At 43.5% G+C, this 14159-nt stretch overlaps 1 protein-coding gene across 1 annotated transcript in view; it reads left to right on the forward strand.

Annotated features, from left to right (window-relative positions):
• Nucleotides 1-6960, forward strand: part of ATP12A (ATPase H+/K+ transporting non-gastric alpha2 subunit) — a 30015-nt gene extending 23055 nt beyond the window's left edge. The window contains exons 15-23 of the mRNA XM_037037201.1: nt 123-273; nt 1206-1374; nt 1464-1618; nt 4857-4980; nt 5149-5294; nt 5734-5867; nt 6002-6103; nt 6527-6618; nt 6702-6960. Of these exons, the coding sequence (XP_036893096.1) occupies nt 123-273; nt 1206-1374; nt 1464-1618; nt 4857-4980; nt 5149-5294; nt 5734-5867; nt 6002-6103; nt 6527-6618; nt 6702-6730 (1102 nt within the window). The 3' untranslated portion in view covers nt 6731-6960. The remainder of the gene's footprint in view (nt 1-122; nt 274-1205; nt 1375-1463; nt 1619-4856; nt 4981-5148; nt 5295-5733; nt 5868-6001; nt 6104-6526; nt 6619-6701) is intronic.
• The last annotated feature ends 7199 nt before the right edge of the window (nt 6961-14159 follow it).

Raw genomic sequence — 14159 nt, forward strand, 5'->3', positions numbered from 1 at the left:
ACATTGGGTTCCCAGTGAAGTCAAAGAGGCTTCAGCCCACTTCAGCCCACATTCTGCCCAGAACAGTGTTTCAGCCAAAGATTCAACTTTTGGCCTCACCCAGTTCCTTCTGGCCTTTCTAGGGATGCCAAAGCCGCAGTGGTGACTGGCATGGAGCTGAAGGACATGAGCATGGACCAGCTGGACGAGGTCTTAACCAGCTACTCAGAAATTGTTTTTGCCCGAACGTCCCCCCAGCAGAAGCTGATCATTGTGGAGGGCTGTCAGAGGCAGGTGGGTGGGCAGCAGTGCTCAGAGAACCTCCCAGTCCCTCACTGTCCTGCAGGAAAGTGCAGGGCAGTGATTCTCAGGTCATGGCTTCAAGCATTTTCAACCTCTTTAGACAATTCCTTGACTGTCCTCATCACTTTACTTTGGGATGACCCTCTGACTTCCTTAGAGACCCTCCAACATGGAGCTGCATGCTCTCCAAAGGGCTTTCTGACAGTGAAGCATCTGGTACTATGGTAGGTATGAGATTAGAAAGACTTAAAATGTAAGACAGAGAACAAAAATGTAAAAATGTAAGATATAAAATACATAGTTATCCCTTGTAAGATATGTAAGATATAAAATATACAGTATCCTCAGAGAATTGGTTCCAGGACCCCCCACACCTACTCCACCAATACGAAAGCCCATGGATGCTCAAGTCCCTCATATAAAATGGTGTTATTTGCACATAATCTATGTTTACCTATAACTTATGTTTACATATATGTAGCCTACATTTTCATATAACCTACATTTGAACAGAGGCTATAGCAGGGTGTACCCACACATCACTTCGTGTTTGTGGCATCAGCATAGTGCTTGACATGTGGCAGATTTGAATTTCACTTTTTGGAACTTCCTGGGTGTTTTTTCCAAAAATTTTTAATCCTCCATTGAGTCAGATGGGAAACCTGTGGATACTGAGGGCCAATGGTATTTGTCTCACCTGCCACACACATTGGTTTTAATTATTCAAACAGGTATTGTTTGGAGTTCATAGCGTGGCACCTAGGATTTTCCATCTTTATCTTTTCTCCAAAACCCAAACTGAGCCCTTTGTCTCCACTCCAGTTGTCCTCCATCCTCCAAACAAAAGAGAAACAGTGTTTTTGTCAGACTTGTGACCCCATTGTCCTGCTCACTCCCATTTTTTTCTGTGTCCCTCTGCATAGGATGCAGTTGTTGCTGTGACTGGGGATGGAGTGAATGACTCTCCTGCTCTAAAGAAGGCAGATATTGGGATTGCCATGGGGATAGCAGGTTCAGATGCTGCCAAAAATGCAGCCGACATGGTCTTGCTGGATGACAACTTCGCATCCATAGTCACTGGGGTGGAGGAAGGTATGTATTCTTCCTCCAAGTGATCTTCTTGAAAACTGCAGTTACCTGGGGGAAAAGCCAGCCCTATAAGGAGAAACTTCTTTGCCTAGGTCGCTTGATCTTTGACAACCTCAAGAAGACCATAGCGTACACCCTGACCAAGAACATTGCTGAGCTATGCCCCTTTCTGATCTACATCATCAGTGGAGTGCCCCTGCCCATAGGCACCATCACCATCTTATTCATCGACTTAGGCACGGATATTGTAAGTAATGCTACAGGGAACAGGGTCTGATAAAAGCCCCAGATCATGTGAACTTCAGAGTCACTGCCTTCAAGGGTAAGGAGAAAGAGTAAATCAGTGCTTGTCAAACTTCTCAGTGATGGCGTCTGAAGCTCTGCATTTCTACTGATCTTTTCCATGATGCCAATACTACTGGTCCATCAACCACTCTTCAAAGCAAAAGACTAATCTGTCAAATGTTTGAAAATTAAAAGCACCTCACTTCATTATAACAGCTTTTCAAACATGAATTCTTTTTTATAATATATTTTATTGATTATGCCATTACAGTTGTCCCATTTCCCCCCTTCAATCCCCTCCACTCTGCACAACCCTCTCCCACCGTTTCTGCCCCCCTTAGTTTATGTCCATGTGTCACAAGTTCTTTAGATTCTATATTTCCTATACTATTCTTGCCCTCCCCCTGTCTATTTTCTACCTACCATCTATGCTACTTATTCTCTGTACCTTCTCCCCCCTTCTCCTTCTCCCACCCCCCTGTTGCTAACCCTCCATGTGATCTCCATTTCTGTGGCTCCACTCCTGATCTAGCTGTCCTCTTAGTTTGCTTTTGTTTTAGGTCTGGTTGTTAGTAATTGTGAGTTGGCTGTCCTTTCACTGTTCATATTTTTTATCTTCTTTTCTCTTAGATAAGTCTCTTTAACATTTCATATAATAAGGGCTTGGTGATGATGAACTCCTTGAATTTGACCTTATCTGAGAAGCACTTTATCTGCTCTCCCATTCTAAGTGAAAGCTTTCCTGGATAGAGCAATCTTGGTTGTAGGTCTTTGGATTTCATAACTTGGAATACTTCTTTCCAGCCCCTTCTTGCCTGTAAGGTCTCTTTTGAAAAATCAGCTGAAAATCTGATGGGAACTCCTTTGTAGGTGACTGTCTTCTTATCTCTTGCTGCTTCTAGGATTCTCTCCTTCATTTTCATCTTGGCTAATGCAATTATGATGTGCCTTGGTGTGTTCCTCCTTGGGTTCAACTTCTTTGGGACTCTCTGAGCTTCCCGGATTTCCTGGAAGTCTATTTCCTTCACCAGATTGGAGAAATTCTCCTTTATTATCTGTTCAAATAAGTTTTCAACTTGTTGCTCTTCCTCTTCTAATTCTGGTACCCCTATAATTCGGATGTTGGAATGTTTAAAGATGTCCTGGAGATTCCTAAGCCCCTCCTCATTTTTTTGAATCCTTGTTTCTTCATTGTTTTCCATTTGGTTGTTTCTTTCTTCCTTGTGGTCCACTCCCTTGATTTGAGTCCCAGCATTCTTTCCATCACTATTGGTTCCCTGTGCATTTCCCTTCGTTTCACTTAGTTTAGCCTTCATTTTTTCCTCTAATTTGTGACTCAAACCAACCAGTTCTGTGAGCATCCTGATCACCAGTGTCTTGAACTGTGCATTTGATAGGTTGGCTATCTCTTGGTCTTTTAGAAGTATTGGCTCTGGGGCTTTGAGTTGTTCTTCTTAAGCCATAATGTTTTGGTCTGTTTGTGCCTGTTACGTATGAGGGGTAGAGCCTTAGTTATTCACCAGGGTGGGGCGACCCTATCGCTGGTTTGTGATGCTGTATGTGGGGGTGGGGTCAGAGAGGGGCAATGGCATTTGTTCTGCTCTCTCAGATTTTGGTCCCCTCTTCCTGCTTCCCACAAGCAAACTGGGCCCTTCTGGTGCTGGTCCCTCGGTGTGTGGACTTGTGCACCCTCTAGGACCCTGTGGATCTCTCCAATGAACTCTCTGTGAGTCTGGGAGCTTCTCCCGGCACCTCAACCCCGAGAGTTTTTCCAGTTGGTGCTTTTAGACTTTAATTCCCATCGCTGGGGCCCTAGCCTGCGATGTCTTACTGCTCTCTCCTTTGCCTGGTTTATCTGTGCATGAATGTGTGACCGCAGTCAGCCAGCTGCCTTACGCCCTCCCTGGGTCTGCCCGTTGCCACCCCATGCCAGGAATCTGCCAAGAGCTGTCTGTGCGCCTGGGTTGGTCTGGTCTGGCCACTTTTTCCTGCCCGACCGTGCTCCACCAGCCGCTGACTCCGCCCCTCTTACCAGTCTGGATGAATGGTTCGTTGTTGTTGAACTTCCGTACAGTTCAATTTTCTGTGTTTTGGTTGCATTTTTGTTACTAAAATTTTGTTGTCTTTAAACTTGGTTGTGTGAGGAGGCACAGTTTTTCCACCTACACCTCATCTTGGCCAGAAGTCCTCAAACATGAGTTCTTCACCTCCAAAGAAAATGCCATTGGTCTGGATCAGCTTTCTTTTCTTTTGAGAAGGTGTAGCTGCCACCGAGATAGTCCCTGTGCTGCTGGGGGCTCAATGGCTAAAGTGATAACCCGTAGCACCCCCTTGTTAAGTAAAGGATCTGTGATCTGGAGGCCCCTTGCCTCACATAATAAAAAGCCATAGTTATAAAGCCTCACATTGACCTACAATGCTGCCACCTACACCTCCTTTCTGCTAGTTCGCATCTGTGTAAAAAATCTTTGTGACACTGTGCATGTGTCTCTGGCTTACATGAGCAAAGGAGGAAAGGCAGCAGGGAGCAGTCTGGATTTGCATTGAGGACACAGCTCTACAAATGTTCGCCTTGTCCCTTATCTTCTTTACCCAGCCTCCACATTGCAGGGAGACTGAAGATAGCTATACTTTGGACAGGAACTGAGATTCCCAGAGATTATAGTCAGATGATGTCCAGGCTCTTTAGATTTGGTCATTTTTCTTCAGTGCAGTAGTTCTTCCAGTATGGTCCAGGAGCTACCTGGGAACTTGTAAGAAATGCAGTCTCTGGACCTAGCCAGGACCTTGAGGATCAGAAAGTCTATAGTGGGGTGGGGTGCACTGATATGACTTTTAATAGGTGCTCCAAGATGGAGGACCTAGAATAGAATCACTGTTATCCAAGGGCATGCCAATAGGGGAGGTGTTGGTAGGAGAAACCCACCCTACAGGAGCAAAGTGACTTATAACTTACATTGTATAGAACTGTCAGCACATCGTCATGATGGAAAGCAGATTGGTTTTAAAAGCTGATTGTTCTCAAATTCTCTACAGACAACACACCCCACTTGTATTCATCCTGGATAGATGTGGATAGACCCACCAACACCCTCCACCACTCCTCCCACCCACACCCAGACCCTGACTGCACCCCTGCTGTCATCCTGTGGTTGAAGCACAGTGTTTAAGGGTTGCGCTTCTTGGACTCTCCCCTCCAGGTTCCCTCCATTGCCTTGGCTTATGAGAAAGCTGAAAGTGACATTATGAACAGGAAGCCTCGCTGCAAAAAGAAAGATCGATTGGTGAACAAGCAGCTTGCCCTGTACTCTTATCTCCACATTGGTATGATGAGAATATGTCCTGTCACCTAGGGGACCACCCAGTCACAGTCAGAAGCTGTGTTTGTCTTTACGGGATGCGGTTGGGGTGGGAGGAGGAACCACAAGGAGAATGAGGCCAGGGCCGTTCTGAAGTCACTGTGGAATGTATGCCTTACTCTCACTCCCTCAGGCCTCATGCAGTCCCTGGGAGCTTTTCTTGTGTACTTTACCGTGTATGCACAGGAGGGCTTCAGACCCAGCATCCTCATTAACCTCCGGGTGGAATGGGAGCAGGACTCTGTGAACAACTTGGAAGATAGCTATGGACAAGAATGGGTAAGGAGGGGGCTCTGCCTTCCCTGTCCTCCTGCTCCTTTCCTCCTGTCACTGCCCTGCCTGAGCAACACAGAACTCAATTTCCCTGGACAGCCTTAGTGATACAGAGAAGGTGAAAGTTTTCTAAGTTAACAGGACTTCTGAACCCCTGAGTGACATTGCTGTGGCCTTTGCCAGGACTTGCATCATCTCTAGAATGCAAAGCATAAAGGTCATGTTTTTACAGAAGAGTAGCCAGTCCAACAATGGGCCAAATCAACTAAATTATCATCTTTTCCTGCTTGGTTGGTTAAAAAGACAAACAAAAACCTACAGTGATCCTCTCTGAATCTCTCAATTTCAGGGAAATAGGGAGAGTAGGGCATCACAGAACTGCATGGAAATCTCCCTGAAGTTTCCCCTGTGGGGTTTCATGTTTTCTCTCTCTGTCCACTGACAGACACATTACCAGAGGAAGTACCTAGAGTGGACAGGCTATACAGCTTACTTTGTTGGCATTATGGTCCAGCAAATAGCAGATCTGATCATCAGGAAAACCCGGAGGAACTCCATCTTCCAACAGGGCCTCTTCAGGTACTGCCTGCCTCCCACCTCACTTCCCAGATGATGAGGCACCATACCATGCAAGGCATTTATGTCACAGGCACTGGGTATATGGTCCTGAGCCATGGGAATTCAGAATCTTCATGCTTTAATGTTTCTTGTAGAAATAAAGTCATCTGGGTGGGGATTGCCTCCCAGATCATCATCGCTCTGATCCTCTCCTATGGTCTTGGAAGCATCACAGCCCTGAATTTCACCATGCTCCAGTGAGTTCCTTCAACACTGGGGAGGAAAGGGCTAGCCCTACTCTGAACTTTCATGGCCTAAAAAACCATTAGAACTTGAGGGGAGTAAGAGGGGGTCTCCTGCAGTCTTTCAAAAAAGATAAAATCAGGTCAGTTCTGTATTAGAGTATTTGACCTGCTAGTTTGCCTGAAGAGAAAATGGATTTCACACACCTTACCATCTCATCTCTACCCTCATCTAACCAGTTTTCTCAAAGGCAGATGCTACTTCTAGTGGTTACAATTCAAGTTAAATAAGAAACTTTCCAGTTTCACATTGAGTGAACCCATGGATCTGTTGTTCTTTCCACTGAGGCAGAGAAATGAACTGGGAGTCCTCTGCCCCTTGGTGGGGTCCGGCCCTCCTTCGATGAGTTCAGGCTCACATCCCCCTTCTGTTTCTAGGCCTCAATACTGGTTTGTGGCTGTGCCCCACGCCATTCTCATCTGGGTGTATGATGAGGTGCGGAAACTTTTCATCAGACTCTATCCTGGAAGTAAGTTGCATGATTGATCTTTGAGACCCTGCCCATCCACTTGAACAGAGTATCCATTTCTAATTTACTTTCTACCTCTGCAGGCTGGTGGGATAAGAACATGTATTATTAGGACCACCCACTTCCTCAGGCCTCCTGCCTGCACATGGGGATGTTCCTCTCCATCTCCTGGCTCAGCAGGGACATCATCAGTATGCATACAGAAGAAGGCAGAAAACCATAGGAAAGACACGGCCCAATGCTTTATACTTTAAAGCAGAGATTCAAGTTTTTATATATGATTTTCATCTCTATATAAACCTTATTTTAAAAGATGTGAATTTCACCTTGACTGGTGTGGCTCAGTGGATTGAGCACTGGCCTCTGAACCAAAGTGTTGCCAGTTTGATTCCCAGTCAGGGCACATGCCTGGGTTGTGGGCTGGGTCCCCCATGGGGGCACAAGAGAGACAACCACACATTGATGTTTCTCTCCCTCTCTTTCTCCATGCCTTCCCCTCTCTCTAAAAATAAATAAATAAAATATTTTTAAAATATATACATATATTAAAAGATGTGAATTTCAAGGTAATAGTTTAGGGGAAACACATATTTATATGTCTATTAAGCTCACTCATGAGATAGTCTTGGGTAATCCAGACATCTGCCATAGTCTCCCAGCTCCCTGAGCTCTCATAGGATTGCTTGGACCTCCATTCCACACCCTGTTAAAAGTCCAATGACCTCCCAAAGATTTCTGTGAATTCCAAGATATCTTATATTTTCATAGTTACCTTGCTCAAAAGAGGCCAGTGAAGTTTTGTTGAAGGTTTGCAAGAGATAGAAATGATGATATGTTTACATCACAGCAACACAGATAACCAGTTTTGACTTTGAGATGTCTTTCTTAAGGGTCCTTAGCCACTTACCTGCACCACCTCAACCATCCTTGGTGTTCTCCCTCCTACAATGTGATCCCTCTTTCACAGGTGGGCACAGGTAACCAGGTTCTTAGTGATCAGGACAAAGAATTGAACTGAACACCCAGAGTTTATAGTGGAGAATATGGGAGCAGGCCAGCTCCAAGCAGAGATTGACTTCATGGGCCAGACGGATTCTATTATGAGACAGATCCCTCCTGGCTTATTTTGGTGGGCTTTTACTGTGCATGTGCAAGTAGTTGTATTACTTTAAAGCTACTGTGCATGTGGTCTGCCATGATTTTCCCTGATTAGCCACCAGAAAAGGGGGTCCCACAATGTTACTGAATTGACTCCCTCTTCTCCTGGGCCCCCCCTGTACTAGGTTTGCCTTGCCCATCACCAGAGAATTATAGCTCTCCATGTCAGAGATTGGTGAAAAGGAAAGGAATTATTTATTCAAAAGTTATACAGACTTAAGAGTAATGACTTAATGTCTTCTTTAAAACCCTGGAGTCCCTTAAAACACACACAGTCCTTCCTTCCCCCTTTTGCCTGGTCTGGGGTACTGTATCTCAGGAAAAGAAATATTAGTCTGTGGCTCAGGTAGCCCCCTGGTTCTTCCCAGTAATCTGTGCTTGGCTGGCAGGCCTTCCTCAGTTCCCAGCACCATCAGCTGTGTCACCACCATGATCTCCAGTTAATTCAAATCCACATGGTACCTTCTCATGGCCCACCAGCAAGATTCCTTTAGCCCCTTTCCCTCCTGCAGCATCCCTCCTGCACTCTTCCAAATTGCTAAGAAAGAGCTCTGCATCGCTGCTACATCTTGCTTTCCTGTTTCCTAAGCTGTGTGTCAAAGGGAGACCCAAATTTGCATGGTTCTCCCATGCTAAAGCTGCATGGTGATTCTCTGCAAAAGCAGCGTGGCTCTTTTCTGCTAGAGCCATGTAGTTCCTTTCGTCATGACTGCTGCACCTGGGTTTAAATCCCAGTGTTGATCTTCCTTTGCAGCCCCATTTCTGACTCCTCCCACAATTGGCTACCCTTGCCAGCATTCCTGTATTTTTCCAGCTTTTCTGGGCTGCCATAGTAAGTTCAGGCAGGCATGGGAGTGTGGTGTGGAGCCAATCATCTCCAAGATTTTACAAAGGCTCTGTAACCAGGGTGAGTTGCCTCCCAGTTACATGCTGAGTAGAAGTCACTCCCTTCTCTCTGGCTCAAAGCATGGCCACAGCTATTTAACATATCTATGAAACCAATTAAAGTTTATATGTATGTTAAATGACCATTCTAGAGGTTATCTGCAAAACTGTTGCTATGCAAAACGGCTCTCAATGGCCGTGCCCCATGTGTCCCATTCCTCAGTTCAGACTTGTGGGGGTGAGGACATCTCATATTTTTAATATTTCCTGGACACCCTAAGTCCTGGACCCCATTACAAATCTCTCTTTTGGGCTCCCCTGGCTACACCCTCTTACACCTCCTTCCCTCCCATGCTGCTGTTTACCCCTGCCACCAACTGCTCCAAAATGAGCTCCAAGTCCATCTTGCATAACCTGTTCCAGATGCTCTCCTGACCCAAAGGAATTTTCATTTCACAGGAGTTAGCCTCAGTAGAGAACTGTTGTTTAAAACAGTAATATTTATTTTTTGTAAAACAGTTGCAACATACCCTCCAGCACTCATTATATGTCTGTCAAGTTTCATGTCTTAGATTTATTCATGTGAGACCATACATCCATGTTGACAGCCCCAGAGAGTCCTCATTTTTAAGTAAAAGATATTGTATAAAAACTAGCTTTCATCATGGCGTTCCTACTAATTCGAGTTTTTCCGGAATGTAGAGCATGAAAATGAGATGTGATTTTAATTTCTTTGTTTCTTCCAGTTGTTTTACTTTCCTATGGAAGGTTGAAAATACAGGATTTTCCTTCCTAACTCTTTCCTCACCACCATCCCTGCCTTGTATGCGAGATCTCTGATGGGCCCACATTTTAAAGTCAGGATTTCTATGGGCAGATACGGCTTTTGTCAACAGCACTCGAGGGAGGGGAGTGTTCACAGCCTTCCATCAATGGCATACCCTGCACAAAGTTGGCACACTCCTTTTCCATTCAGTAGCTACTACCCTATGACCTCTCCTCCATTATTCATTTAAACAAGGGCATTCCGCTAAAAAAATGGCACCTCATTAAATTTAAAAGCTTTTGTATGACTAAAGAAAACAACATTAAAATGAAAAAAGAACAAACTATATGGGAAAACATATTTGCCAGTGATATGATACCTCAGACAAGAGTTTGATCTCAAAATATATAAAGAAATCACACAATTCCACTCCAGGAAGACAAACAACCCAATTAAAAAATAGGCAAAAGACTTGAACAGACACTTCTTTAAGGAAGACATACAGAGGGCCCAGAGACATATGAAAAGATGCTCAGTTTCACTAGCCATCAGAGAGATGCAAATTATAACCACAATGAGATACCACTTCACACCAGTCAGAATGACCATCATAAACAAATCAACAAACAAGTGTTGAAGAGAATGTAGAGAAAAGTGAACACCAGTGCAGTGCTGGTGGGAATGCAGACTGGTGCAGCCACTGTGGAAAATAGTATGGAATTTCCTCAGAAAACTAAAAATGAAACTGCCTTTTAACCCAGTAATTCCATTGCTGGAATTATATCCTAAGAACCCTGAAACACCAATTCATAAGAACCTATGCACCCCAATGTTCATAGCAGCATAATTTATAATAGCTAAGTGTTAGAAGTTACCTTAATGCCCATCAGTGAACTAGTGGATCAAAAGACAATAGTACACTTATACAATGGAATACTACATGGCAGAGAGAAAGAAGGAGCTCTTACCCTTTGTGACAGCATGGATGGAACTGGAGAGCATTATGCTAAGTGAAATAAGCCAGGCAATGACAGACAAGTACCGTATGATCTCACCTTTCACTGGAACCTAATCAACAAAATAAAAAAGCAAGCAAAATATAACTAGGGACATTGAAATTAAGAACAATCTGACAGTAACTAGAGGGGAGGTGGAAGGGGGTAATGGGAAGAGGGGAAGAGTTTTCAGGAACAACTATAAAAGACACATGGACAAAACCAAGGGGGGTGGAAGCAAGGGAGGGAGGAGGGTTTGGCTGGGGTGGATGGGGGAGTCATAGGTAGTAAATTCAGACAACTGTAATTGAAAACCAATAAAATAAATTTTAAAAATAAAATAAACTAGGGGATTCTGCTGCTGGTGCATCACGGAAAGGGCCACTTAGAGTCATAGTTCTCTACCATAGTCTCAGGGTCACATTTATAAGCATTAAAGAGGTCAGAGAGAGAGCATGGTAACTTTATGTGAGTAGATTATAGATGTCCTGAAGTTCCAGCCAAGATGGAGGTGTAGGTAGAAGCCCTTCACTTCCTCACACAACCAAAAGAAGGATAACAACCAATCTAAAATCAATAAAAACCAAAATTGCCAGAAAATCAAACTGCATGGAACTTCAACAACCAAGGAATTCAAGAAAAAATTAACCAGAATAACTAGACCAGTGAGGCAGACCAGTGGGCCAACTCAGAAAAACTGCAGTGAGGAGACTGGGGGCGGGGCAGGCCTGGCTGCACAGCTTGGCAGAGCTGTGCAGGAGGGACTGACTTAAGGGGAAAACTGAGACTCAGAGCTGACTGTGGACTAAGGCTGGGGTTGCCGCGGTGAAACATCCTTCTAGTATGACATGAGATTTGTTGGAAAGTGTGCTAGAGACAAGCAGGCAACCTGCTTTGTTCCCTCTCTGGCCCCTCCCCCACAGACAGCGCAGCAAAGATGGTTACCCAGCCCAGGTTAATACTTAAGGCCCCACCCCCTTACAACCTGTCAGCTGAGCCAAGACAAAGAAATATGGCCCAAATGAAAGAACACAGCAAAACCTCAGAAAGAGAACTAATCGATGGGGAGATTGCCACCTATCTGATGGAAAAGTTAAAGCCCCCGTAATCAAAATGCTCCCAGAACTGATTGAGTGTGGTCAAAAAATGAAAGAACAAATGAAAAATACCCAAAATAAAATAAAGCAAAATATTCAGGAACCAACAGTGACAAAAAGGAAACCAGGATTCAAAGCAATGGTTTAGAACAAAAGGAAGAAATAAACATCCAACTGGAGCAGAATGAAGAAACAAGAATTCAAAAAAATGAAGAGAGGCTGAGGACTCTCTGGGACAACCTGAAACATTCCAATATCCAAATTATAGGAGTGCTACACTCCTATAATGAAGGAAAACTTCCCCAATCTGGTGAAGAAAATAGACTTCCAGGAAGCCCAGAGAGCCCCAAAGAAGTTGGACCCAAAGAGGAACACACCAAGGCACATCATAATTACATTACCCAAGATTAAAGACAAAGAGAAATTCTAAAATTCTAAAAACTCTAAATTCTTAAAAGATAAGGGGACAGTTATCTACAAAGGAGTTCCTACAAGGCTATCAGCTGATTTCTCAAAAGAAACCTTACAGGCAAGAAGGGGCTGGAAACAAGTATTTGAAGTCATGAAAGGCAAGGAACTACATCTGAGATTACTCTATCTAGCAAAGCTTTCATTTAGAATGGAAGGGCAGATAAATTGCTTCCCAGATAAGATCAAGTTAAAGGAGTTCATCATCACCATGCCCTTATTATATGAAATGTTAAAGGGACTTATCTAAGAAAAAAAAGATCAAAACCATGGACAGTAAAATGACAACAAACTCACAACTATCAACAAATGAACCTGAAAGAAAAGAAAAACAATGAAAACAAAAACTAAGCAAACAACCAGAACAGGAACAGAATCAGAGAAATGGACATCACAAGAGGGAGTTCAGTGGGGAGGGGGAAGAAAGGAATAGGGTGGGGAGATACAGAGAAGAAGAAGCATAATTAGTTGGCACAAAATAGATGGGGAGAGATAAAAGAGGATATAGGAAACAGAGGACCCAAAGAACTTATATGTACAACCTGTGGACATGAACTAAGTGGGGCAGAATGCTGGAGGGTTGGGGGGGCAGGATGGAGGGGGGATAAAGGGTGAAAAATTGGGAAACTGTAATAGTATAATCAATAAAGAATAGATTATAATGTGCAATGTGTATTGTATGTGTATCTTTAAGTTAAAATGTTGCCATCCAGAAGGTTTTTAATCTCTGTTTTTAGCCACAATTATCACACAATTATCCTGGAACTAATCTCTTATCAGTAGTCCTAGTGAATTGGAAACCCTTTCAGGTAGTGTCAGAATGATCTCGAATTCCAGTCTTGCCACTCAGCTAATGTCAGTGTGTGAAGTACTTGGCTCATGTGTGAGTGTGTGCATGTGCACCTTTACCTGAATAAACAGACTACCCTGTAAGGAGGCATTTGTGAGGGAGATTACTTGCAGAGACCCAAACCAGGATGTGTTTAGATCAGGCCTCTGGAAAGACCACTCCCTCCCCTGATAAACTCTGCTATTATCAAGATGAGGACAGAGAAGTTACTGAGGCAGGGATTTTTAAAACAAGTCACCATATTCATCTGAATGCAGACATGCCACTTTCTCTGACTCTACACTTACAAAGATTGTTAGGTCTCCACATTCATTCACTCTGGCATCATTCCACTTATGGAGTTTAATGTCTACTTATTTATTTATTTATTTATTTATTTAATAATGTCTCTTTTTTAAAAAAAGATTTTATTTATTTATTTTTAGAGAGAGGGGAAGGGAGGGAAAATAGTGGGAGAGAAACATCTGTGTGAGAGAGAAACCTCGATTGGCTGCCTGTCATACACGCCTTGACAGGGAACCATGCACCCCCTGACTGAGGACCAAACCAGCAACCCAGGAATGTGCCCTGACCAGGAATCAAACCAGCGACCTTTTGCTTTGCTGGACAAGGCCCAACCAAATGAGCCAATACTGTCAGGGCAGTTTAACATCTCTTAACAAAACAGTAACAATAGCTCACATTTAATACCTATTGTGTCCTGGGCAGTGTGATAACCTCATAAAAACATCTCATTAACGCTTATGTGAAAAATAACACAAATAGGTCCATTTCAAAATGGAGTCAGAGCTGCCATCCCAGAGGAACTGCCTTATACCTCTTGCTCCCCAAACTTTTTTAATGTTTAAACTGGGCAAAATAACCTTTGGACTGGGCCAAAAGCAGCATTTGTCTTCCAGACAAGTGTTTTCAAACCTAACAGGAGAGCAGACACTCTAAGTGCAGGACTGAAAATTAAAGACATGATTTATAATTAATACCACCATGTATAGCTAAAGAATAATTTAAGTTAGATATAGAATAATTTACCTTATGTGTAGAAATTCCTATCTTGACATAATAATACCAATACAATTTCCTTCCTTCTAATTCCTTTCTCATAGAAACCCTTGCCTTCACCCTTAATCAGAACACCATTTGGGTTTCTGCCTGATGGGATTACTCTAACCCCTGTTGGGTTTCAGTACTTCCCAAATGGCTATTCTTTTGGATCTCAAATAAACGCTTGTTGCCTCTCCCTTTGGCCTTTTATTTTCAGATTAACACAACCCCATCAGTTAGTAGCCTCAGACTTGTAATTACAAATAGGGAAACTGAGGCTT

The sequence above is a fragment of the Sturnira hondurensis genome, unplaced genomic scaffold (genome assembly GCF_014824575.4).
Source record: "Sturnira hondurensis isolate 20B ecotype Veracruz unplaced genomic scaffold, ASM1482457v3 Scaffold0022910, whole genome shotgun sequence".
Taxonomy (NCBI): domain Eukaryota; kingdom Metazoa; phylum Chordata; class Mammalia; order Chiroptera; family Phyllostomidae; genus Sturnira; species Sturnira hondurensis.